This window comes from Gallinula chloropus (genome assembly GCF_964237585.1).
Source record: "Gallinula chloropus genome assembly, chromosome: Z".
Lineage (NCBI taxonomy): Eukaryota > Metazoa > Chordata > Aves > Gruiformes > Rallidae > Gallinula > Gallinula chloropus.
Window position 1 is genome coordinate 36,548,114 of NC_140089.1, and position 27,600 is coordinate 36,575,713.

Sequence of the window (27,600 nt, forward strand, 5' to 3'; positions counted from 1 at the left end):
AAAACCACGACAACTTAGCAGCTGTCACCTTGAAACTACTCCTGGGATGTGCCCAGATAGTTAATTAGAAGTATTTGAGACCACATTTGATATTTCTGCTTTGTGAGTGAGCATCTGTGTTGAGAAAGGTCCTATCAAAGGTACCATGACAATTTGCATGAGATTCCTGGCCTGTGTTGTTATTTCTGTGCCTCTTGAATTCAGCAAAGTATCACTATGAGACCTTGCAAACAAAGAATTCTTAGTAGTTTACTGCTGGTCACAACAAAGTTAATGAAGGTACTTCCACAGTGGAACAGTACTCAAGTGCAAGAAACCTGTTGGCTGCGATGTGTCCTTCCACCCACTGGGTTTTTGTAGGTGTTTTTATTTTCTAATTCTTTATTTGCCTGACTGATTCTGCAAAGATTTCTGCCTCATGGACTCACACCACTAGCTCTTATGGAACTCATTTTTCACGCTGATCTAAGAGAGAGAGGAACTGTGCAAAACCGAGAAAGACATTAGTGCTTAGATATTTGCTGAAAAAAAAAATCACCTCAATTTCATGAAAGTCTCCTTTGTAATGTCAGTCCAGTATCTAAATACCCAGATAGCTTCCTCACTTTGAGAAACTTTGGTGTTATACCGTTGACCTTCTTTGCCAGGTATTGAAAAGCTGCCTATTGCTGCCGATCATCGCTGACGAAGGGTCAGATCTCTGCCAGGCCATTCTTTGTTCATATGGTTTCCTCATGACTTAAGAAGGGTTCACTTGCATTATTTTTTGAGGCTATTTTCTAAGTTCATTTGATCATAAATGTAAGAACACAGATGAGAGATGTGGTGGCTGTATTAATAAGCTTACTGAGAGATTGCAATTGTGATACATGTGTAACCTAGACTTAAAGAAAATTTGAAAAGTGGAAAACAGCCTTTCCTGATATTAATTAAATTTACTGACATTGATCTTAAATGAATAGATTCGGTCTCTCTCAGTAAGGTTAGCCATACTCCGCTAAGACTAAGTTTCGTCAGCAGATATGTAAATTACAGGGAAGCCAGGAGGAACTATTGATCAAAGCATAAAAGTGTATGATATAAATCAAGAGGAGAATAAGGTATCTTAGATATCTACATGTTTTTTCAATTCTCTCCCTTTTTCAAGACTTTATCATTCAGATTTGCTAAGTAAAAAAAACCCAAAACAAAAATGCTTTACTACTGTTTCTTGGTTTTATTTTCATTAGTTTCATTTCTCATGTTCCTTCACCCCCAGTTTCCCAATGTGGTTTTATTGTTTTTACTCTCTTGGTTTGCCTATTCTCCCTGAATAGTGCCTCTGGCAGCTGCTGCCTTCTGATGTAATTATGAGCTGTAAAGCACTAATATTAATATGGTAAAGAATGATGCAGTGAAAGCTGCAATCAAAACTCAGTAGCCTTGTTGACTATTAAGGAGGCATTCTTTATTGCAGGACTGGGTGCACAGGGGATCGGTCCTCCTAATATGCTTCTCAAACGAGTTGGTTGCTCAGCTTACGTGCAGGTTAAACACACATATTCTGACCTTTCTAATAAACAATTAATTTAGTCATTACTTTTCCAAGAACTCATTATCATAGGTTTCCACCCTTTCCTGCATGTGCACCATAGTCTTTAGGTCATCTTCAAGGACCCTGATGGTCATTACTTCATCCACTCATCTTCATCACTCTGTTTTGCCATGAACTGTAGCCCTTATCTTCCTCTTGTTTGCCAGAGCCACATGGCTGGTCTTGGGTCCCTTGTAGCCTTGAGTTTTCTTGTTCTCAGAGATAGTCCCTCTAGAAAGCTCACAATGTGCTGGTACACACACTCCACAATATCACTGCAGCAAAACATGTTACCAGTATCTGCAAAAGTCTAGACATTAGAGTCATTGCTGTATAATATGTTGCTGACACCCACAAAACTCCAGACACTAGGTCCCCACCACCTTCAGCCCTCTTTTCCATAGACCGTTTTAAAGTTTAGCAATACTTTATTGACATTATTGATACTGCAGGTGCATTCTTTATGAAGTTTTAATTTGAACTATTGATAACTTAGGAATATAGCAGTACTTCAGTCAGTTCATTTTCTTTTTGAAAACCAGTTAGAAATTGTAGTAACACCAAGCTGACTTCACTTACAAGGAAAAGATTTAACAAAATCTGGATATACTTGTAAGAGGCAAAATAAGTGATGCAGTAAGGTGACTCATTGGTGAGGAAGTTACTTTTTCTCACAGCTTATCATTTGGTATCTAAAATTGGAGGCATAAAATGGTAAGAACGTAATTAATCATAAGTTTATATTTGCTCATTACATTTAATCCTAAGTACTTAAATCACAAGTAGAGACTGTTACTGAAAAATAAAATAAAACTACAACTTTTCTTTTTTGAAATAACTTGCTGTTTAACATATTTTGCCACTTGGTATTAAACATTTTTGAGAAATATTAATTACTTCAAGGACATTTTAATTTGTAAGATAATGATTTGTCTGTAATTTTTACTACAAAAAGAATATGTGTCAGTAGCAGGACTTTTTTTCTTTTGGAAACAAGCATATTTCTTCCTCTGAAATCCTTGAGGATTCTTGATTGCTATGACTCAATAATACAAGAGTAATATCTGTGGGTGTATCTCAATGTTATCCACAAGATGGGAAGCTAAGCATAAATTTTAAAACCTCACTCTTGTAAAGCTCTGTTCCTTTTATGGAAAGTGGGTGTTTTTTTGCTTTTGTTTTTTTAAACTTAAAATCTACAGAATTAGGTGCCTTGTATTTTACTACTAGGCACAAGAGGTTTATGTCAAAGAAAAAGTTTTCTATGTTAATCAGCATACAGTTTGGATTCAGGGATTCTTACTTCTTCCCATTACCCACTTAATATTAAGATATTTCCCATAACCCACTTTAATTTTATTAGCTCATCTCCTTCTAGTGTGACCCCATTATAGCTGCACTAGCTTTGCAGCAGCTCTGATCTCACTTCCCAGCTGGCAGGAATGACTGTCTCCTCCCAAGCAGCAATACCAACTCACTTGTAGGGAGTGGCAAGGCAAATCTATATTTCATCCTCCCCCTGGACACTACACATCATGTTCATGGTACTCCCAGGCCCTTATTTTTCTTTGAACATCTCAGCTAGGATAAATAGAGCCAGGATAACTATGGCATGTGGCTATGCAGAAGAATGAATAAAAGAAATAGTCATAATAAAAGCAGAAGAACACGGACTTTCTTTGTAAGAAAATCAACATGTGCCGATAATATGTAAAACCCCCTCACTGATATTTCACCAGTTTCAATCATCCAAAATTTACTTTATAACTGAAAAAGAAAAAAGTCACTATTTGGCTTGGAAAACCAAACCAAAAAGGATGTGGGAGCATCCTTTTGAAGAATGATGTAGATACGTTTTAATTATTTCAAAAAGCTATAACAATGCCATAATACTACCTAGGATAATCGGTACCACAGAAGTACTGGTTAGATGCTTACTGAGGAAACAGTCTCATGTTCAGGTACCTTATATATGTTCCTAAACTTGAAAACAGTATGTATGATGTTATTTTAAATGATTTTGAGTGCCTGTGAATAGCCAAATATATGTAAGTTTTTTCTGGCCCTCAGAAGTTCAAGGCTTTAACTTATTTTGGTAGAGCAGTCAAAATGATGGACAAGCAAGATCAGTTCCAAAAAGTAAAATTCTACTGGAAATAGTAATTCTTTTCATAAAAGATGTTTTTAACTATTCACTTCCTTACAGCTAAGTAACACAGTAGAAACTTATTTTGCAACTGAATCTGATATAAATGACAGTTATGCATTAATTGCCTGAATTTCTTCAAATGTCTGTGTTCATTAATGGCAACGCTGAACTGGTAAGAATGAGTTTGGTAATGGAGGGCAGACTATTATTAACAGACATTTTAATCGTCCAGTCTGATTTATCTTGATATTATGATGGTATCAAAAAGATTATTAAAAGTTAGCTTTTCCTAATGCCCTGTTTCCCTTCTAGGTTTTCGGAGACCAAAATCAAGGAGCAGTTTTCCTGCGTGAATTTACATTGATTCGGAGAGAAAGTCTGCATGATGATTTCCTATCTGATTTGCTGAATAACCACAAAACAGAAGATCCGGTAGGAATCAGCTATTTTTCTAAAATATTTTTTCAGAAATTCTTGCAGAAAAACAGGGTTTTTTTTTGTGTTGTCTTTCATCCCACTTCATTAGTTTATGGAAACTTAAACAATTATATGTGCTATGTAAAAATGTCATCCTAAAAGCATTGGAAATTCTATGTAAAGAAATATCTGTCAAATGCATATGATATTTCATTATTTTAAGGACAGACTTCTTCAAAAGCACAGAATGGTCTTTTGCTTTCTAATGAAAATGTTTCTCTCTGACAATTCTGGCAGTCTATTTGCTACTACTGTTCGATTTGCACATGCAATTTTTATTAAACATGGGTGAGTAAAGTTAAATTCACAGGTAATGTAAAAAAATAATGCTTCAAAAAAAGATAATAAAATGCACCAAAGAATGTAACAAATGGGGAAAACAACTTTATGAAAATTATATTTTCATTCCCTTCTATGTATGCCTGGAAAGACATTTGTTCCAGGTCTGAAGGATTTAATGACAGGAAATAAAGAGTCATTCTTAATCATTCTTTAATATGAAATAAAGGAAACCTGCTGATTTTAAACTGCAATAAATTTATAGGCCTGATATTTTCAAGGGCTGATACATTAGCCCTTGAATGGTGTCCAACACATTGTGCTTTAGCAGAAGTAGTGGGGCATTAGCTTCTAATATTACCCTGTATTGTGATGCATTTCAGTGATTAAAGTTCAAAATAAAGACTCTGTAGGACAGGAAAATACAGTTAGAGGGATTCTAGAATAATTTAGTGTCGGCATGACCATGCTTACCACCTTTTTAATCAGCTTTTTCTAATCTTCTCAGAGGACAATGCCTCTAGTTGCCATTATTGCATGAGTGAATGCAAGCCAATTATCACTTGTGGGAGCATGTAGATTTAGGACTTTGGAAGGATGGGGTGGATGTGTTTGGATAAGTCTAGTTGCTCAGGTGAAGGGATCCAGTTAACAAAAGGAGTGAAGACTTTAAACAATCTGCTGTGTTTATGCTATTCTATCTCCTTTCAGAGAGTTTATCCTTAGCACTTTATAACTAATGGAAGAGATTTCAGATCAGTCAGAACCAACACTGTTCTGCCACTGTGGGTAATTTTATGGAAGTTCAGTGTTTTATCAAGCAACCACTTTGCTGCCAGAACAATAAAGATTAATTGAACAGAGGGTTCTGCTCTTCTGCTACCCCGTCCACTCATTGAGGAGGTATAGCTGAAATTATTATTCATTAAAACCATTTATTCTCTATGGTACAGCAGCATTTTATTACTGTTCTGTCAGTACCTGTGAACCGATGTGTTCATTTTTGAGTTGTGCTGGTCTTATGCCTGTTTATAAGTGCATAGTGGTTGTATTCACTCAAGCAGAAAGCTCTTCACAAGTTATTAATCAGTTTGACATTAAGGTAGTTTTCTTTTTTAATTATTATATCAGCAGGATGCTGTGTCATTCTTGTGGTCTTCTTTCTTGCAGCTATTTGCCTATGAAAACACAGCTACACTGAAAGATTGCAAAGAAAATATGACTGTTCTCTTAATTTAAGATATGACTTAATGAACTTTTATTCCAACCTAAGCTCTTTGTGATGCCATCTTCAACTACAGAAACGCATACTGTTTTCTCTGCATGACTGATTCAGTAGGGAACAGGTAGTGTGGAAGAGTTTGAAGTAACTTTTCTGCACCTTGCCTGAAACATTTTAAATTTATGTGTGGTCTCATGACTTTTTTACTGTGCTATGCAGACAAGCATTAATTTCTAGAAAGGCTTATTCTAAATTTCTGTTCCTTAAATACTAGCAAATTTATTGTGCAAAACTTCCATCGAACAGGCAGGATATTGCTCCTGTTTTATGGGTGTCGACTCAAAGGCTCACAGATGTTAAGATGAAAAACATCTTTTCATAACCGAGTGAGACACAAGGATCCGTTTTATTTTAATTCACCTCACGTGACATAACAGTAGGTTCAGAGGGGAACTATTGACCTGAGGTACAATCATAAGTGCTCAGCATCCTTGTGTATCAAGCTGAAGATAACAGGTAAGGCACCTACAAGAACAGAGTATGTGATTGCTAACATATATATTACAAAAATAATGCTACAAGTGCTACCATACCTGTTGCAGAGGCGGAGATAAGGAGTTTCCCAGAACAGAAAGCAGAAACTGTATTGCAGGACCAATCCTTCTTTATTCACAGGACCAATCCTTTCCTCCCCCATGAAATTTCCACTGTGATCGTGGTGTATCTAATGATAAAATATACTGCAAAAATGTTTTTCTAACAAATGAGATATGGAGAAAACAACCTCTTTTATCACTGTGGCTAAAATAGTGAAAGCTTGTCTGTTTGCTACTTTTCAAAAACAGTGTGAGCAGAGTCTCCATGAAAGCTATGCAGCTAGTGCCTTAATAATAATTTATAAAAATCTTTTAATATTGGCATTTCCCCCTGGTGATGATGTGACCAGAAGTGATGGTTTCAGGGAAAATTCACTCTGGTGATCCAGATTTAGAAGTTATTGTCTGAAGAATTTATGTTCACTCTTGAAAAAAAGACTGTGTGTGACTATTTCTGTGGGTAACTGTATATATCCAAAAAAGGTTGTTTCATTTCTGATGTTGAAAGACAACATCTCCATAACCATTTGGGAGAAGAGATGCATTTCCAGAGGCATGAGATAGGTTTCCTATGAGAGAATGGCCAGAGTCAGTGTGCAGATGTGTATAGTTTTTCTGGGCCTGTGCCTTAGAACAGTTAGCAATGGTGCTATAAAAATTTGCAATTCCCAGCAAAACTAGAGAGCTCAAAAGAGCTTTTGTTCTTTTGCAGCCAGTTACTACAGCAAATATACTCAATGAAGAAATACACAACCTGTTTGCAATGCAGTTTTAAGCAATTGTTTGCAAGCTTGTGTGTTGGAAAGTATGTCACCTTAATTTGCAATACTTAATGTCCAATGAAGAATATAGAGTAGTATGTCACCTCTTTTACCATACCATAGTGATTGCCTTGTTTCTAACATCTGTAGGCTTTATCTTGGTCATTGCAGTGACTCATAGACATGCTTTCCTTATCTTGCAATTCTATTTTCATCCTTGAAAATTAATGTGATTTAGCCTCTTAATTTTATAGCTATTAGGTCTTAGAGTTTCCATTTCAATATAAGCACTAAATCCCAAGTCTATTGGTATAGGTATACTATCATTACCTTTCCATGGAAGTTACTGGAAGGCAGAGGAAGATTTATATTTTTTGAACTACACAAAGGAAGCTACTGAGGTATGAACCTGTAAATTCATAAAATCCTATAATCACAGAATCAGAGGGGTTGGAAGGGACCTCAAGAGATCATCGGGTCCAACCCCCCTGCCAATTTTCTCAAAGTTCCTGTTTATGCATTCCTGAAAGTCAGGGATAATACCATTTAGGGATTCTCTAATGCTTTAAAGTCTTAGATAAGAATCCAGTTTTTTATACTGAGGTCTGTTTCTGAGATAAAGTTATCAACTAGAATTTCTCTACAACGTTATGAAGTAAGAATAAAAGCAAACCCTATACACAATGAAGAAAATTCAAGAGGAGTATCTAAACTTTGTTTCTTTCCTCTGTAACAGTTGATTCTGATTTTACAGTGTATTTCAGATGGAGGGGATTTTCAGAATTTAAATATAATGAATATTTTATTTATGGTATTTTTGGAGCCATTCTTGTTATTTCACCTTTATACTTTGAATTATTTGATGTGTAAAAGTAGATGTTGCTCGACACATCGACAAAGGAATTTCCAGGCTTCTCAGCTAAATATCATGTATTTTTGGATAGTTATAAAATAGTGCTGCAGAATCCAGGTTTGAGTTTCTTGTGGATGGGAAACCACCAGACTGCCAGAATTTCAGGGCCTGTCTGATACAACTGCTGACATGATAGATAAAGAAAAATGCTGTTATGATCAAAACGTCTGTTTTTTGACTAGCCTTACCTTGTATTTGCTCTTTGTAGAGAATAGATCTCCCTGGTGCAAGTTAAGCCAGTCCTATGTATGTTGCTGCCAACTTAATTACTTGAAAATCAAGAATCTGTCCTGGCAAAACCACGATATTGACCTCAGTATTTTGAGGTGTGAAGCAGAGCTGCCTGAATTTCTTCTTACATTCAGAGACCAGGAGTTTTTAAGGAGTTCTATGGAAAATAATTCCCACAGAGAGATCCAGATCAAACTGGGCCTTCGTCTGGGGTAGTGGGGAAAGCAGTGAGAAACAACTAGGGTGCAGACTTCTCACAGGCCACCTGTAGCAGCTACATGGCATGGCAGAACATGGCTTGTGAAGCTCACTTCCATGCCATTACCACTGAGTTTCTTAGTACAGCTGGATGCCCCTGGGCCACAAGTTAAACACCATTGCAGTGGAGAATCTCATATATAAGAGCAGCCTTTTCAGTCTTTGCAGTGAAAAGGGAAACTTGACTGCATTTATAACATGGCTCAGCTGTTTCACTAGTTCAGAAAAGACACTTGACCACCAGCTGATAAACTGTTCTGATTGTAATGAGTAACATTTTTTGTGTTACTCTTCTCACAACTGATTATTGTTAATGCTTGCTTGTCTATTTTTTGATTACCTCTTTATGATACTACATAGATCCCTTTAAAAATAGAATGCTTTGGATCCCTACACATTCCTATATTTTTCTCTTTCTGTTACAAAGCAAATCAAGACATTACTTCTTAGGGAAACAAGCAAGCAAAACAAAACAAAAAAAACCCCAAAACCCCCAAAACAAAAAAAAGAAATTCATTCCAAAGCTTAGAATCTAGGTGTCACAGCTGCCAAAAACTTTCTTGTGCTGGAGGTTCCTGTGCTGTCCATCCAGTGCTGGAGTTCATGCAGGAGGAAAGGAGGCTGTTTTTAGAAAGAGAGCCATTAGTCTTGCCTACAATAGGAAAATGAAAAATTAAGCACAACATTGTTAGGTCTGCAGAGTTTATTTATTCATATCTGGTCCAGATACCTTTTCCCTATAACTGAAGGTTTCCTTAGTTAACCATCAGTTCAAGTAGTGTTTCTGTTTGCTTCACAAAAGTACTGGAAACACATTTTTCCTTGTTTCCATTCTTCATGAACTTAATTCAAATAACTAGTAGCTTACTTTCCACTTGTACCATATGGGGATAATCTTTATCTGTTCACCTCTTGCATCTGTGCATTTAAATAAAGGTCCTTGGAAATTTTAAATTGCAGCCGTAGTGTAAATAGTTCAAGAAGGAAAGTAGCAAAAAAAGTTATTAGATTAAAAATATGTATAGATCTAATTTTTCAAAGCAAACAATGTAACATTTCATAAGGTTTTACTTCATAAAAATGAGTATTTCATCTTTTTATATAATTGGCAAAATTATATAACAATTAAGCAACAAGTAGATGAAAGAATAATATAAAAAGTCTCTAGGAAGGAAGACAGGATACTGACCTGAGGTATTCCAAACCAGAGGTCATGCATTTCACCTTGGATTGTTCTACAGAACGCAAAGCATGAGTGAAAAGACCTATAATCTTTTAAAAAATAGCGGTAATGAAATGAGTAGCTCATACAGACTTTGTGAAGCAAAATGCTCCTTTTTGTTGAACTTGGATTACATCCATGACTAAGAATTTCATTTTCTACTTTTAGGGAAAATTTGCTGATTTTCTATTTAATGAATAGTAACACACTGGTAAAAAAATATCCTTGCATAGCTTTAGCTGCTTGGAAATTTGCTATTCCTCAGGCTTTCATATTTCTGTCTTTGCATTTCTGTTAGTTTTCTTTCTTTATGTCTATATATAATACATACATGCCATATATAGCTAACTGCATATCACAGACACACACACACATGCCTTGTATAATGCACATAGGCTTATCTTGATGCTGTGATTTCAACATGAGTCTCCAAAGTCTGAAGTAATGTAGACATTTTAGCAAATGCTCACTACTGTGTTGTCTGAAACAGACTAGAGGAACAACTCACAGCTTATGCCATTTTGCTTTTCCAGTAGTTACAGAGAGACCCCTGAACTATGGCCTGTGATGCTTTAGGACCACAGGCTTTTCAAGAACACTTCTCCTCCTTCCCATTTGGACCTGGAAGAGCTTTCATAGCCACACTGAATATAGACATAGAGACTAGGATCAACACTGCCTCTTGCAGTTAACAGCTTCTCTTACAGTAAACTGCAGTCCTCCACCCTTGGCCAATGCCTCTCAGCAGCACTACAAATGAAATGGGGATTATTTTTTTTCCATTCCCTGTTTACAAGGGCCCAGGCTGCCTCCTGAGGATGATGGCTAGAGAATCCAGCCTAGGATGCTTTGACTATCTAAGGGAGAGGTAGCACATTGGAGGGATTAGAGAATGTTAGAAATGTTTAAACTCTTTCCTTTTTGGGTCACACTAAATTATGCCCGGGCATTATTCCTAGAAAAATTACACTACTGAAAAATCACTGGCAGGGTCGAGAGTCTAAATTTAGTTTTCTGACCTAAAAGTAAGTCTGTATGCATGCATAGTTCCTAGCTGTCATGCGTGCCATCATATCCTGGCACAGTTTATTAAGTTTCCTCTGGTCTAGGACACTGATGAAATGTTTTGGAAACTCCTGCACTGAACTGTGCTAAGTAGGACACTGCTGATTTCAGTATCAGCAAAAAGTAGTGGAGGATGAGTATATAGTTTTATACAATATAGTGCAAGAAAGTCTGTTTCCCTTTTCCTAGGTCTCTTTCCTTTATTTTTGCTGGGGTTTTTTTATAGCATGTTAATGTGATCCTCATCTCGTGGTTGTCATAAAGCTTAGAGTGATGGTATTGAAGAAGAAGTTTTTAGAACTTTTAGAAGTGAGTTTATACAGGCATACCTAAAGAGAAAACTCATATCCACGTTCAGATGCAGAAATCAGCAAGTGAGTTTGTAGACCTGTCTAAGGCCCGTACATGGTCAGAATCAAGTGACTACTTGCAGAAGATTTGTAGCATTTACTGTCTTCCTAGTGTCTAGATTTAGAACGGTAATGACTTGAAAAGCTATGAATGGGTAACCACAGAATCAGAATAAATCCCAAATTGCTCATCCTTAATTGCAGTACCATTAAACACAATGTGGTTTCAATAATCAGTTGCCACATACTGAATTGTTAAATCTTGATGAATGTGTTTAATCTGTTGGCATTTTTAATTAACATTCCATAATTGTCTTATTAAGTCCTTATTTGAAGATTACATTTAAGTCAGCTTCAGTTTTATGCTTACCATGACTTTTCTTCCTTACTTGTAGCTTTCAGATTAGTAGTGCAGGCCTGTATCCAAACATGTTGGCTGTACTCCATTACGCCTTATAACTGGATGTTTGTCAGTCTGATCATACCAGATTTTTTTGCAGACATTAGGGAAAGCAAGCAGCAAAAGATTAATTGTAGAGTCTAAGCAGCGGGTTTAGCAGAAAAATTCTGGTACATGATATAGAGTACATAATATCTGGCCTTGAAATGACAATCCGCTATAATACTTTTTCTATTACACAGAATCTGTTGGAGTGTGGTTTCAAAATTAATTTATTGAATTTTTGCATCTTCTTGTACAACCTTTTAAGTCTAGAAGGTCTTATCCAAAGACTATTATTTTATCATTCTACAGAGAGACTACTATTTGAGTTTCTGTTCCATGTAGGCTTGGGCTCTGTGTCATTCATACCTGATCTTCTTCACTAGCAACAATATTGATTCTTACATCTTCCTCAAGTGGAATAGCAAGCAAAAAGCAACAGTCTTTTTTGAATGTGAATGGCCTATGCTGTGTATTTATTATCATTCCTATTTATGATGAAGATAGGAATGAACCTGCACCAAAGCCAGAAGATAGTGAGGTTTGGGCAAGAAGGAATTTTTTCCCTCGGGGAATTCATTTTTCAGTGTAGTACTCACCCTTCATAGAATCATAGAATCATAGAATGGTCTGGGTTGGAAGGGACCCCAAGGATCATAGAGCTCCAACCCCCCCTGCCACAGGCAGGGCCACCAACCTCCAGGCCTGGATCTACACAAGGCTGCCCTTAAGAGAGACTTTTTTTAACACGGAGGTGAGTTTTCCCTGTGCTGTAATGGAACACAGAAATAGATCCACTGACCACTCCCTGTGTACTGAATTAATCTTTCAGATGCTGTAAACCTTGCCTCTTGTGCAGTTTCTGGACTAAGACGTGGACCAAGAATTTTACTAAGAATTTACAGGGAGGAAAAGATGAGTTTAGTGTCATTGAAGTACTTAGAGCCAGTTCCTTGACTTGCCACTTAAAATTCTAGCGGTATTCTTCCACACAATGAGAACTTTTACTTTTCATTCCATCCTGGAGATGGAAAAAGTTCTCTTGCATTTTTGTGTTGCAAGAAAGATAAAGTGTGACTTTTATACCTGTATATGCATTCCTGATCAGTCGTGTTACTTCATCACAGTATTTTGCCTTCAGTTCTCTATGATTTAACTGGAATCAAGATAAAATGGGTGTGGAAGGATTTTTTCACCTTTTAACATTAATCTTGATGAAGTGCTCTTCTGTATACAAATTTAAAGCAATCATATAGATTATTTTTGAAACTTCAGAAATGTGCCTAAGGATGTGTACAGTATATTGGATACTCTGTGCCTATTTGGAACATACAGTGGTTGCTATATAGTAAGTTGGAGCCACAGAGTTTAGAATATCTATCTATGATTTTTTCTCTCTTTGGTTGTAACCTACAGAGAAGAAAATGTGATAGTGATTTATTCCAGAAGGAGCTCAGTGGGCTTTTTCTTTCTCCATTCCCCTTCCCCTTCTTCACCAGAAAAAAAAAAAAAAAAAAAAAATCAGTCTATTCTATGTCTCTGTCTTAAGCTTGTGGTGGGTTTGTTGGAAGCCTGATTTCTGAAATAGAACTTAGATGTAGTATTATCAGTAACAGTGTGTGATTTTTTAGTAGTTAATGCAAAACCATTTGATTTTTATGGTTTCAAAATCCAAGAGGATGAATTAATGGTCTGCTTTAATGAAATTGCGTGAAAAGGAGAAATTGAGAGAGAGAGAGAAAGAAGAATTTGAAAGAGAAAATACTGTCTGTTTGATAGGCATTTGTTCTGTCCTCTTGTTTCTGAACTGATAGTCTGCTGAGTTTAGTTCATAGCAGGGTTTTTTTGAACTTCAGAAAACAGAGCCGAATTTTAAATTGATTAACAAAAAAACCCTAATTTAATATACAGGAATATGTCTTCACTGACTTATGCAGACATTAATTTCTTTTTTTTGGTCCAAAAACCAGTTTTAATTGTACACATGTACTTGTTTGGTGTTGTATGTAACCAAATCCACATTTTAACATACTATTGGAAATTCCCGCTATTATCATATGCAGATATATCTGTCATTTAGTTGCTCAGTATCTCTGTGTGCTTAAATGTCCATAAGAAACTATGAAAAATAATGTTAGCACAATTATTTTCTACAATACCCTTTGTATCAACCTTGGCATACTGAATAGAAGAAAACTTTAGCACAGTGCTCTGACTTTGCACAATTTATAGCAGAGGGCAAAATGGGTAGTTAGTTCTTTGTAGACTGTTTCATGAGTGTAAAATTCACTTTATGATAGTTCATAGTTGCTCAATTTGTATTTACTCGGTGGTGTAGATATGATTAATTATATATTAGTAGTGGACCTCATGTTCAGGTCTCTCTTTTTCTGTGTTTTTCTCACTCTTTGAGATGATATACGGGTATTAGGAATTTGGGTAGTCACAAGAAATAGAAAAAAGAGATGGGGAAGGTGTAGGAAACAGGCAATTTTCTTTGCAACAGAAAATAATAAGGCATAAATTGATTGAACTGATGAATGGATTAACGGAAAGGCATCGATGATTAAGCAGAAAGAGACAGTGAGTCTTATACTACCAAAAAAACCAGGTGAGCACGTGAGGATCTGGGGGAGGCACACACATCAAGACAAATTCTGCCTGCTGCATGAGTGAAGTGGACAGGTACCTTAGGGAAGATAGAGAGGGACCAGGTATTATAAACCAAGCCAAAGCAAGTCTAATTACTGTTTGTTCTCAACAAGAATCACAGACCCATGTACTTGCACAGGCTGGCAGGGATGTGGGGAGGTCATTAGTCTCAGCCCCTGCCCAAAGCATACTTAGCCAGGGGGTTGGTGCTTTACTCAGGGCGTGAAACTCCACAGGCAGAAGACATCTCAACTTCCACAGTCCCTGGCTCCATTGCTGGGTGGTCTTCATGGGGAAAGGCTTCTCCTTTTCTGCAGAGTGACCCTGTTGTTCACCTTATGCCATAGCTTCTCACTTTCCCTCCATGCACTACTGTGAAGAGCCCAGCTGCATCTCTCTCCCCCATCCGGTCCTGTTGGTACCAGGGATGCTGTTGAGGGCCTCTGAAGTCATCCCTCCTCCTGGCTGAACCAGCCCTCGTCCTGCTGCCTCTCCTCACAGGATAAGAATTCCTGCCCCACTGTCTTGGCTTCCTCTCCCCTCCAGACAGTTTTTGGATGTCTTTCATGCATTCAGGGTGTGGTCTGATGAACACAGTGTAGAGGGGACAATTCCTTCCTTTCGTCTTGTGCTGACATCTCCAGGCAATACTGTCCCTCACTGCTGCCCAGCGACATGGGTAGTCCCTGCTCAGCTCACTGCCTGCCAGGACCATTCCCCCAGAGCTGCTTCCTGGACTCGCTGCCTCCAGATTGCACCCTGCAGGGTTATGCCTTCTGGGGGAAGATGTTCCTGTTGGTGAATTTCTCCTGTTGGTGAATTTCTGTCAAGGTCCCCCTGGATGGCAGGCATGCCCTCAAGATTATATGCTATTCAAATACAATAGTTTTGGAATGTAAACAATAGTGTCCAAGACAGTCTTGTCAACATGACTTTGCTCTCCACAAAAGGTCCAATAGGAACAGGTATGAAAGTGTAGGCAGGAATAGCACACACTTGGTTGTCTAGTTCTACGTTGCTTAAAATCACAAGACTGCATCGTGAATTTAATCAGTCTCAAAGGCTATCGTTCTGTGTTCATTAGCAGCTACAAACTGAAAACTACAGTATATTAGTATTTTAGGAGAGTTGCAATAGGACTCAAAGGAATCACTGGTTCTGTATTGTCTGGTAGAAATGCTAACACCTATTACATGTAGAAATGCCAAATAAATATAAAGCAGGGACTCCAGAATCAGTGACCAAATGGTATAGATAAAGATATATCTTAATCATGAATATGCATAGGCCCATGGAACATCTCAGTATCATCAATAGTAAATATGTGTCTTGTTATATTAATGGATCATTAAAAAAAGAGCTCAATAAGAAATGTGAGCCTTTCCTGCATTGCTGCTTAGCTACACATGCTTCTTTGAAATATGTAATACAAATATAGACTCTTAATTGTTCTTAGCTCTTTTGTTGATTTTATTGTTTTTCATACAGTTAATGTTGTTTGCATAAAATTTACAAAGAACCGTGTAGCTTTAATTTTTCTAAATGGTTAAACTAATAGTTAAAAAGCATAGATATAAATAATAATAATAATAATAATAATAATAATAATAATAATAATAATAATAATAATAATAATAATAATAATAATAATAATAAAATATAATTATGTTTGTCCTTAACTTAGACCAGAATTCTCTTGTGAAATTCTATATAAACATATTTTTCCTAATTATTACAAATAATATCAAAGTACTGTGAATACAGATAGAATTTATCCCCTCTTGATTTTTTTTATATTTATGTTAGAGAACAGTTGAAATAGAAACTAAAGGTAAGTGTTCCTTCTTCCTTATTTTACTCCAATTCTTAAGTCCTTCTTAAAAATGTCAAATTATTTTAACTTTTTCCCCCATCCCTCACCCCAGATATGCCTGGACTCTTTGTCTGCTATTTCTCCTTTTCCTTCTTAAAGATCTGCTAGTTCTGTGGGATATAAATATAAAGTAAAATCTGTTAACCAAGTTTTGCCAGTTTCCACATCTGTTTTTTTCAATCATTTCTGTGTTAAGTTTTATTTCGTAAATGCCAATCCTACAGTTCATCTCTGAAAACTGTGCAGGACCCAAGTAAAGTTAAGAATATTTGAGTATAAACTTCTGTGAGGTTTTTGTATGCCAAAAGTACCTTTCACTTCCTTTTGAGCAAGCTATCTTAAAATTCAGTGCTTGAAGATAACAAGAATGGAAAAGAAATGTATGAATTGAGTATATCCCCAGTGGCAGGAAATACTGGCCTGTAATTAATTTTATAAACCTCTCAGAACTCATCAAAATTCTATTTGATTGCTCTGCTGCTTTGTTGCAAGGTTATTCCAAAACCTCATTGCTGTGATAGTTAGTAATATTATTTCCAACTTCGCTTATGTTGTGTTCATCGTACAACAGGAATCTGATTAGACTACCTGCCAGATAATTATTACTATTATTTTAATTTATTGAACTTGGTGTTGTGGAATGGATGGATGGGTGGGTGGATGGATGGAAGGATGGGTTGTTTTCTGCCTTCTGACTTGAGTCCCTTAAACTACAGGCTTCTTTCTTATATTGTTGCTTTTCTTTTCATGTCATAGTTCCCGTTTCCAGTTTTAAATATGTTCTTGTATTCTATACCAACTTTCTTTATGGGAGAAGAAACGTTTATTTGATCTCACAGCTGTAAATGAACATTCTTTCACCTCAAATCAGAACCACCCTATTGGGCTTTTTTGTTTTGTTTTGTTTTGGGTGTTTTACTTTGTCTATTTCATTGCATTTATTCACGTTACTGTATTTATTAGTTTTAGGCTGAAGAACATTTTCAGATCTTCTTCACAAAGCCTAATGTCAAGGGCATAATTGTCTATTTTTTGTGAGACTATTTTCTATGACAAGTTATATAATTTCTCTATCTAAATTACTAGATTTAAAATAGCACTTCCTCTTACAGGTTTAGTGACTCACTGGTGAAGAACTCTCTGAGCTGCTGCATCCAGAAATCTCATATCCTGTTGTTAGTAACTAACTATGTTTAGAAAGATAACATTCTGTAGTCACATGCTTCCTATTAATACCAGTTCCTCCAGCAATGTTGCAGGACTCTGTATCCAAAACCAATCCTTGATTGTCTCTACCTAAGAACATTTGATGCTATGTCCCTTCTTATTCTTTTACAGGCTTTTATGACTAAGTGATGCTATGGGTGAACAAATTTAACCATTTTGAAAAATTTTAGTAAAACAAAGATTTGTAGATGACAGTGACCTGAAAGTGAGAGAAGGCAGTTTGGTTTCATTGGAATATTCTGTTTACACCTTTGCCTTTGTTCTTGTCTTTGCAGCATGTTCAATACTTTTCAGCAGCTACAGTCATAATAGTCATAATTGCAGGTCATTTTAGTTATAATTATTGTTCCCAAGGTGGGAACAATCAATTTTAGGGATTCCTCCTCTCTTATCAGTCTTTCTTGTGCATCAGAAATTCTATCTTGTCTATTGTGGTGCCTGGGATCCTTGCTCAAGTGCAGGGTTCTTCAGTCCTCACCCAGGCTGCAGTCTTAGGCAATCATGTGTCTTCTGCTTCCACCCATACTGGTACACTTTTGTTTCTTGTTATTCATGGTCCATTATTGCATTACCATTTGCCTGTTTCCTTTATCCCCTGTACTACAGTCAGGCCATTTTTCCTCTTATGATGTCATTTGTAGGGAAACAATGCAGTAAAATCAACCTGGTTTATGTTGTTCGCAAGGTTTGTTAAAATAATTTGTTGGTTGACTTTGTGAAGAAGAGAGTCAACAGCACACATATCAATGCAGTACATTATTTCTTAAAAACCAGCACCTATCAATTGCAGTTTGCAATGTTTAATCTGCTTTTTCAGAAAATACAAAATACGTCTGAAGATCAAAAAGTACATCTTCTGTTGTTTAAAAGATGTTATCTTTTCAACTTCACCAATAGTGTATAATTTTTTTTCCTGGTAAGTACTGTTAAACATAAAGCGATAGAAGATATGAAGCATTAAAAAATCAATGGAAAGCAAGTTTTGGGGTTACAGATTTATGCTTGAAAAAAATAATCTTGAAAAAAAATTGTAATATTTTAAAAGTTTCAAAACTAAAATGGTAAGTCCATTTAACATCAGGTATCTTTCTAAAAGGTGATATGACACTGGCTTTGTTTTCAACTATAATTTTGTTTTCTTCATTGAGGGGGGTTGTCTGTTTTATATAAAAATTTTGCATTTATGAATAAAATCTATGCAAAGAAGTGTGACTCCCAGGTACAGGTTTTACTGTTTGATGGTTGCTGTTGCGTCTTCAAGAATGGCTACAAGTGAAAACCTCACTGCAGGAATCTTTTTCCATTTCCTCCTCTCTTGATAAATGCAGTGTCACAACTGACTGAGTGAAGTGATATATTGTGTGAATTGCCCTCTGAGCTGTAGAGGAGCTAAGTGCTTTGGAGACATATAACTGGATAATAATGGAGATTAATGAAGATAGATGCAGTAAAAAAGACTGCTATTAACAGAGGTATTTTAAAAATGTGCCATCAAACTGAGAAATGAATAGTTTTAATGTGAAAAGTAAATTAAAAAAAAACAAGAAATGCTGAGAGGCAGCTGCCTTAAGGAATGATTTTTCAAAAGCACTAGCAATCAAGGGAACTATGGATATTGGAAAAGGAGATGCTACCTTAGATTATCTTATCACTACTACTTTCACAGAAGGAAATGAAATTCTTTAGTGCTGTCCTAAGCAATGGATATTGGAAATTCCTTGATATTTTTTTCAGCTGATTTATGTGGTACATAAGCAAAAATGATGAAATTCCAAAAGGTGGTCACTGCCCTGAAGGAATATGTGGATAAGTAGAAATTAATACCATGTAAATGTGCCTAATGATTTGGCTGTTGATAAAGGAGTGTGAGCATGCTAATGCATGAAATCAGACTCCTCACTAATGAATTAAAAAATCAAGTAGAGAACGTCTTTACATTTCAAACTTGCATTTAGAAGGCAGCCTGGATAAAGGAGTCTTGATTGAACTTGAATCCTCAGTCTTGGGGAACACGTGCATGCTTGTGTGCTTGTGGCCTGAGCCTATACAAATAAGAATCACACTCTGAATGTGTTTTCATGAAGAAACTGCAGAATGAGAACTTCACAGATCAACCTGCTTCTATAGACTAGAATAGTTGCAGGATAAGTGAAGAAAAAGGTGTTATGTATTCTATATATCAAATATATAACCTCGTAAGGACAGACTGTAACGAAAGTATTAGCAGCTCTTCAGGTTGTGCTCTGTCTCATTCTGTGTGACAAGGACAGGAGGAATGTCTTAAATGGTTACTTTTCACTAGTGGTGAATTTTCCATTTCCAGAACCTGAGAGAACAGTGATTCCAGTAGAGCCAGCTGTTGAGATTAACTCTAGCACAAATACATTAGGCACCTACCTATATTGGGCCCCTTCATTCAGGAACAGATTTTCAGGAAGAATTGATTGAAGATAATGGGAATGGATCTAACTGGTTCCTTTAATTTAGCAGACCAAGGTAGCAGGTCCCTGAACTTACACATTCTGCATCATCTACAAATTTGCTAGTGTAGGGTCCTGCACCTAGGGAGGAATAACCTCAAGCACCAGTACATGTTAGGGGTTGACCTACTAGGAAGCAGCTCTGCAGAGAAGGATCTGGGAGTCATGGTGGACAAGTTATCTATGAACAAGCAATGTGCTTAATGGTATCCTGCGGTGCATTAAGACGACCATGGCCAGAAGGTCAAGGGAGGTTATCCTCTCCTCCTACTCTGCCCTGCTGCGGGCAGAAGACTCCATATCTGACCTTTCCAATTTTTGTTTCCCTACATTGATGTAAGTTAAAGTGGCTTGTGTCTATTAGTACAGCTGTTACTGGTGAAATACTGGTTACGTGCATCCCTCTGGTTACTTGGAGAGAAACCATATGTCCTCTATGTATCAAGCGTTTCTGAGAGAAACAATAGTTTTTAATGTTGTTTGTCTGAAAAGCTCACAGGCTGCATAAAGGTTAGTGATTTGGCTTGTAGGGAATTTAAGAGATTAGGGAGCATTACATCCGTTGGTAACTAGTATAGCAGTTGGTTATTAATAAAAAACTTTTTCAAGCTATTTTGGATTCCTTCTGTATCAGAATTTTCTCTCACGAATTTCAAACTGTGTCCAACTTCTGAGCTTTTAAGAAGGTTGTGCTTAGTGTGTCTCTGCAGTGAGCCCTCTGTTCCAGGATCCTGCAAGGCTAAATGAAAGATACTTGAAGTTTTAAATCACATTTCTTCTCACTTTTAATCACAGATGACTACTACGATGTTTTCTCATAACATTCTCTCAGTTTTGCTTATTTAGTAGTGGCAACAGCAGTGCCATTAGTAGGATTAGTGAAGTCTTTTCACTGACTTCCAGGCCCCTAATTCTTTGGTGATGAGATCTGGCTTGTGGTGCAACAATGCTTGGCTTGCTTGCAAGCCACCGTTATTATGTGGCTGAAAAATGCACTTTTTTCTGCTCTCTCTTTCTATCTCATTAATTGGAATGAGACAGCTTTTTCATGTTTGGAAATGTTTGCAATGGGATCTTTCAGACTTTTTTTATAGAAGCCTTGTTATACCAGTTTATGTCCATACTCAGTGTTGTGGTAGGATCTATTACCAAACTCATCTCATTTCCCTTGGAATGTCCCCGTTTTTCTTTTCTTTTCTTCTTCTTCTTTTTTTTTTTTTTTTTTTAATTCCCAAGAGTTTCAGGGGAAAGGGAATTTACCTGCCTCTCCTAACACGTGTTCTGCACAATGATCTGTAGTTGGACCATTGCTTCCAGATCATTGTATACTGCTTAGTTAACTACACATCCAAAGCTGAGTGAAATCTGACAGGAAGTGGGAAAAAGTGAGGAAGCAGTAACATAACATTAGTTTCACAGCTGTCTTGCTGTGAGACTTTTTTAGACCCTTAATCTTTTAAGTCTTGCCTTTTACACTACTCATGAAATATAGCTGTCCCATTGCAAGTTATTTTTGTGTTCTTTTTTTTTTTTTTTTTTTTTTTTGGTTTTGGTCTTTTTTGAAAGCCAGAGGTGTAGAAACATGGGGTCACAGAGAAGCAATGTTCCCTCTCCATAAGGCTTCTAAAGTTTGACAGATTGAGTGAACAGCAAAAGAAGCTGTGACAGTTACAAGGTTTTCTGTTGTCCTAAGCCCTTATAGGAGCTTTTGCTCTGCTTATGATTAAAAAGTACTTAATGTGGTGGTTACTTCCCATTTTTCACTGAGGTTACTTGAACATGGATATTACCTGAAACAATTATCAGACATTTCAACAGGGTCTACATGATTTTGTGTTTAGCCAAAGCACTCATCAAATGCATCTCTATAAGTCTGCCATACCTGGTAATGTTTACCCACAGTTCCATAACATTCACCTAGGACTGGAGTTTTGCCTTGTCATCTTTTTCTCCAGTCAATGGAAAATATTTGAGATGTATATTTAGCTGGAGATAGAATTTGAATTTTTGGAGGAAGAGGAAGAGTTGCTATACTACTTATGTTTTCAGGGAGAACATGAAAAGGGAGTGGGCCTCTTCAAAATTCCTAACCAAGATTTAGGAGAGCAAACAAAATGGCATACAACTATCGGAAATTAGGAGGACTTGCAAGTTTGCAAAACGGATAAGACACATTAGAAACTGAGTTAAGTTTTTGTTTACAGACTTACATGTAAATACATGGCATAAACACTTCAGCTGAGCCTGGAACTGCTCTGTGTTATGTACTGTTTACATCCACAGAAATCAAAGATAGTTTTTCCTCAGGGAGCTGACAGTCCCAAGTAAATCTGGAAGAGGAATATTGATGCAGTGAGTTAAAAGACATCTCCGTCAGACAGAGCTGAGACCAGAATTTCTATTTTCCAACTGCTCATCTGAGCCCACAATGGAGCCTGAAGCCTAATGTGATCTAAATAAGTTCCTATTAAAACCATACAAATATAAATGCACAATAAAGTTTTGCTAGACCTTGAATTTTTCATCATTCATGATTCTGGCATCCATCTACTGCTACCACTAGAGACTCTTATCATTCCTGTAGAGAGGAATCAAATAGACTCTCAAATACTCTCCCCATTATGTGCCAAACAATGGCATTATCATCTCTCAAAAAGTATACTGACTTCAGCATTATTAGGATTAGCTTGCTCAGATGCTTCTTTGTTTGGGTCCTCCAATCTTTCTTCAGCCAAAAATCTTAAAGGAAGTCTTGTCTCTCCAAACAGGTCCCTGTGGTCAAACCTAGTATTTTAAGGTGATGTGAGATGAGGAAAGTGGTAGTATTCTCACTGGCAGAATAAAAAAATGGGGTTTTTTCCCTTTTGTTGTACTTCTTAGCACTGCATTGAAAAGCCTACTTGTGTTAACTGCACTTAAAAATACTTGTTCTAACACAACTCACCCCAGAATTTTTGCTTTTTTAATCTAAGCATACATAGACACACATTGTATCTGACATGGAATTAAACACTTTGCAAATTGTACTATACTGACAAGCTTAATTTTGATTTGTGATTTCTCCACCTTGTTTCCTATAAATTAACAATGCCTGTAATATGGAAACAAATCTTGGTTTCTTCAGCATATTTTAGAATTTCATTTTAGGTTTAACTGAATTTGAGGAGCCTGCTGAAAGCAAAATAAAATGGTCTTCCTCTTTAAGTCCCTTCGGAATTCACAGAAAAAGAATTTTTAAATGCTTCTGTGCCATGTCCTCGTTTCACTCTGTGATTTTATTCTCCCTTGGACTTCAACAAAGCACAGCTCAAATTTAACTGTAAAGCAAAGAATTTTAGCTTAAAAGGATAGTTATCTAGAAGGATTTCCAACAAAGAAGTGTTTTTCTGGTGGTTAACAAAAACTAATGAAAGTTATAAAGTGCTTATAAGAAAGAATATACCACATCTCCCAAAGTTAATGAGAAGTGTTCTAACCAGATTGTAAGCAGTTCAAATCCATTTGGTAAATCATAGAGTTCTTGGCTCTGGAATCCTCCTCTAGGCTAAAATCTCTACATATACCTTGCTCTGAAAACCTTATCCCAATTTAATCCATTCATTTAGGAATACTGTGGATTATATTATGAGTCATCTTAACTTCTTAATTAGAATATACTTTGACTTTTATTAGCTGTAGGGCAATGGAAATTTCTGCCTACTGTTTGGTATGATCTACCTGCAGGGAACAAAAGTCAGCTTTTAAAAATCATGGGACATGCAAAATAAACAGTAAGTAAAAGGCTTTACAAGTTTCAGGATGTGAAACAATTTAAAATTGATTGTTCAGATAAAATATCTTATTTATTCATGGCTATCCTACAAAATGTACTTTCATTCAGAGCCTGAAACAAGTTGAGGCACAGTTAGATGACTCATGTGGCCTGAAGACTCTCCTTTTCCTTTTTTATTTTTCTATTCCTTTTCCCTTTAAGTCTTGCATAAGTGCTTTGCAACATATTTTAAAAAGATTGTTGTACTTGTAGGGTAATGAGATGCTGGATGATGTAGAATATAGGCTTATCTTCTCCTGTTGTTATTTAAAGCCACAATTATAACTACCTTCAAGCTGAACTCTGGTACAGAACAGTATCAGATCATGCTATTTCTCTTTCATTTATGTGTTTTTGTGCCTTGGTCAAACTTTTCATTCCCGTAAGAGTTCTATTTGTAAATATTTTTGGTTTTGACCCCAGAAGATTTAGCAGTGATACTCTCAAAATATCCTCCATCTCAGAAAGTACAATTCAGAAAAGTTGTTCTGTATCTGAGAGAAGAAATTTCTTTTGGTAGAAGTAGTACAAAAAAGAAAATATCGCTGCTGCTTTGCACAAGCAAATGTCTGGATCTAGTAAATTCTGCAGAAGGTAATTCTGGTTAAGCATCAGATTTAAGGCTAAAAGTGATGTTCCGATAAAAAACCAAGCAGGATCGTCTTTAAGCCATATCTATCCTTTGCCTCCAAATACATCTATAACTGATATTTTCCCTGGTGTTTTCCATGTATTAGTTGCTGAAGGACATCTAAGTCATTGAATAGTTGATTTTCTGCATTCCTTTTATTTAAAATGTGAATACAAAAGTTACCATAAAATAAAACTTGTTTATGATGAGAAGATTCCTTACATTCAGAACGAGTTTGATGACTGCCTTTTAAAAATGTATAAAAGTACCAAAGATGTATTCCTGACTTCTAGCTGAAAACAATTATAAAGATTTAGAGTTATCTACTGTTCACTTGGTAGGGTTTTTTGTTTTGTTTTGGGTTGTTTTTTTTTGAAATTAGTTTCTGCTTTTCTAGCTCAATTCAGTTGCATCTTTGTTTTTTTCATTTCTGTCCACACCCTAATCCCTTTTACCAGTACAACACAAAATTTCAGGCAATGGCAGTTTCTTCATTCTTAGCTTCAGGCAGCAAAATCATTAGGAAATCCAACTAATCTCTTTCTTTAGACAGAGATCCCCACAGATCTCTGCCTTCAGAAAGCAGTAGGAAAGAGGGCATCTTTATTCAGCCTGAGGCTTTAAAATTTTTGTGAGATTATCTGGACAAAGACTTCATTCAGATATATCCAGGGTTTTGTTAACCGTGTATTTTTCCACACCAAATTCAGAAAACAAACTCAGAATACCCCTTTGGTCAGTTTGGGTCAGCTTTCCCAGCCATGTCCCCTCTCAGCATTTGATACACCTGCAGTCTCCTAGCCTTTGGGAGTGCAGGTGGTTGGGGAGAAGTCCTTTGCACTGTGCAAGCATTGCTTAGCCATAGCAAAACCAGCAGTGTGTTGTCAGCTCGGTTTTATCCGCCAATGCAAAGCTCAGCTCTACGCAAGCTTTTGTGAAGAAAGTTAACTCCATCCCAGCCAGACTCAGTACAATAGGGAAATTGCTTGGCATACTGGTGTATTGACTGTTTAATTAAAATGCTTGTAGAGAGGCCTGCACCTGGAGACTGAAAAACACAAATGCCCAAGTCAACATCTTTGTCACAGAGAAAGAGATTCATGTGTTTGGTACCAGAACTTAAAGAAGTTGGGACAAATTTCAGTCATTGAGTTGGAGAGTTAGCCATGTAAGGGTGATTTTGTCCTATTTACCCAAATTAATTTCAGTGATACAAAGCATTTACTACTGCTTCCTACTCTTTCATTAACATTCCAAGTGGTATTAAGCATGACCATGTACCAGTGGAAATATTCTCTGCCACAGGATTTAGCTGTATGTGGAAAATTAAATGATGGTAGTCTGCTTAATTAGGAATTGTGTACCTGAAGGGAATTCTTCAATGCTTTATCTAGACAGTTGCATTAATCCATTTAACCACAAATGTTGATGCCAAGTATTAGACTGATCACAGATCACCCATCATGAATCCCAGATTTTCTTTCTCTGTCAATCATGCTCCACAGCTCTTTTGAAATGCCTTTTACGTCTTGGATTACAACCTTAGACTCTACTAGGTGAATTAAACTGAATGGGTTCTTCTATATGACAGTTGTCTTTCCCCGATGAGAGACATGTCACCATAAAGAAGGCCATCCTTTGGCTGTTTCCCTTCTGTATCAGATTTTTCCAGACTTGGATAATAGTAACTGGGTCCACTCTAAATAACTTCTATGGCTATGAAAAAAAGCCCAACTTCTTGATGAGAAAGCGAGGAAAACAATTCTGTCTTTAAGAGCAAACACTTTTCAGCACTGCAGCAAATGTTGCAAGGATTATTTAGGTTCAGCTACCTCACTGAAACAAAAATAATCTGCTTCTCTTCACAGCAACCAAAACCTGCAGAGCAGGTCTCAGCAGCATCTGGGTGCCTCATAGCTCAGGAAGACCCATAGGCAGTAAAAAGCAGAGAAGCCAGCACATACCTTCATGTTTTTCCACAACTAGGCAGCTTCTGTACCTGAATGACATGAGCGAGAGCTGTTGTGAGTACCTCTCTGCCAGTCTGCAGGGTAGTCGGGCTCTGAGAGTTCACAGAAACATTGGACAGAAAGGGAGAGCTCCTGTCTTCCCTGTGGATCCACTTACCTGAGACATCCACTTGCTCTTCCCAAACTAGTTTCACCTTGTAGAAAAAGTGCACAGTCACAGGAACGAATAGTAACTAACCTTCACACATTTTACAGAGCTATTTTGATTCACAATCAGTTTCTCTTTTCCTGGACAAAGAAATAGGTATTTGCTTAATGTAAGGAGGAGCAGCTTGAGAAAGGAAGACAGAGAGAATTTTCTCTTCCCCAGTGACTGAATGGGCTATGGTACCTTGTTGGGGTGCAATGTCAGAGTTCAAGACCTTGCTGTTAATGAGGCAGAACAGAGAGTTAACAGGCATCCAAAGCACCTTTCCTTAAAACACCCTGTTCCTGTGCTTGTTCTCTCTGAAAAACAGAGATTCTGGAGAAATTTCTAGCCTTAGGAATGCCACTGGTGTTTAGTAAGAAGAATTCAGGATTATACATCTGTTAGATTTACTTAAATGAGTGTAATAATTTGGTGTAATATTGTTTTAAAACACTGCTATGTATTCTGAAATGAAAAGGACTGAGAAATATGAGTGGAATCGTGAACCAGAGGTATTAATAAATCTGAATATAAGTTTTAAATACACTGAGGATCTGTGTGTAACAATATGAGAAAGCAGTGACTCACCTTGAGCTCAGTAGTGGGGAACAAGACCAGCTTTACTCAGCACCTGAGGCAAACAGTTATCTTTTAATAACCTTTCAGGTTGTTTCACAGATAGAACAGAGATTATTAAATTAAACTGAAACAATTAAACAATTGTTGTTTCTCAAATTTCTACCTCTTCTACAGCACATTTTATCAGTAGATTGCAAAGGGATATAAAAGGAGTTGGAGCATATATTTAATTATATGACTTCATTTTAATCCGTTTACAATTTCATTTTGGAAAACCTTATTGAGTCCGAGATCCTGAAATCTCCAAAGTCAACTTCAGTCCTAGCCACTGTGTCTGCACTTTGATGCCTTTTGAAGTAACTTTGGATTGGACCAAAGCTGACGGATAAGTCGAAACTTGGCTGTGACCAGAGGGTTTTTTTCTCCTTCAAACCGCTGGTTCCTCCCTTGAGTTGCTGAGGGCAGTGTCAGCCCAATCTGTAGATACTTCAAAGGCTTCAAGCAGCAGACACTGTGGCTAGGGCTGAAGCTGAAACAGACGGTTTGAGGGAACAAAGGGATCTCAGGGCCTCCCAGTGCCTTTCAGTGCATTTTAAAGTACATTAAAATTGCTATAACATGGAAAGAAAAGTGTATAAGGCTTTCTCCC

At 36.8% G+C, this 27,600-nt stretch overlaps 1 protein-coding gene across 1 annotated transcript in view; it reads left to right on the forward strand.

Moving 5' to 3' along the window:
• ADAMTSL1 (ADAMTS like 1) overlaps window positions 1-27,600 on the forward strand; it is a gene marked incomplete at both ends in the record, with an annotated part of 454,988 nt that overhangs the window by 112,314 nt on the left and 315,074 nt on the right. Inside the window, one exon of the mRNA XM_084278732.1 lies at window positions 4,035-4,154. Coding sequence (XP_084134858.1) covers window positions 4,035-4,154 — 120 coding nt within the window. The remainder of the gene's footprint in view (window positions 1-4,034; window positions 4,155-27,600) is intronic.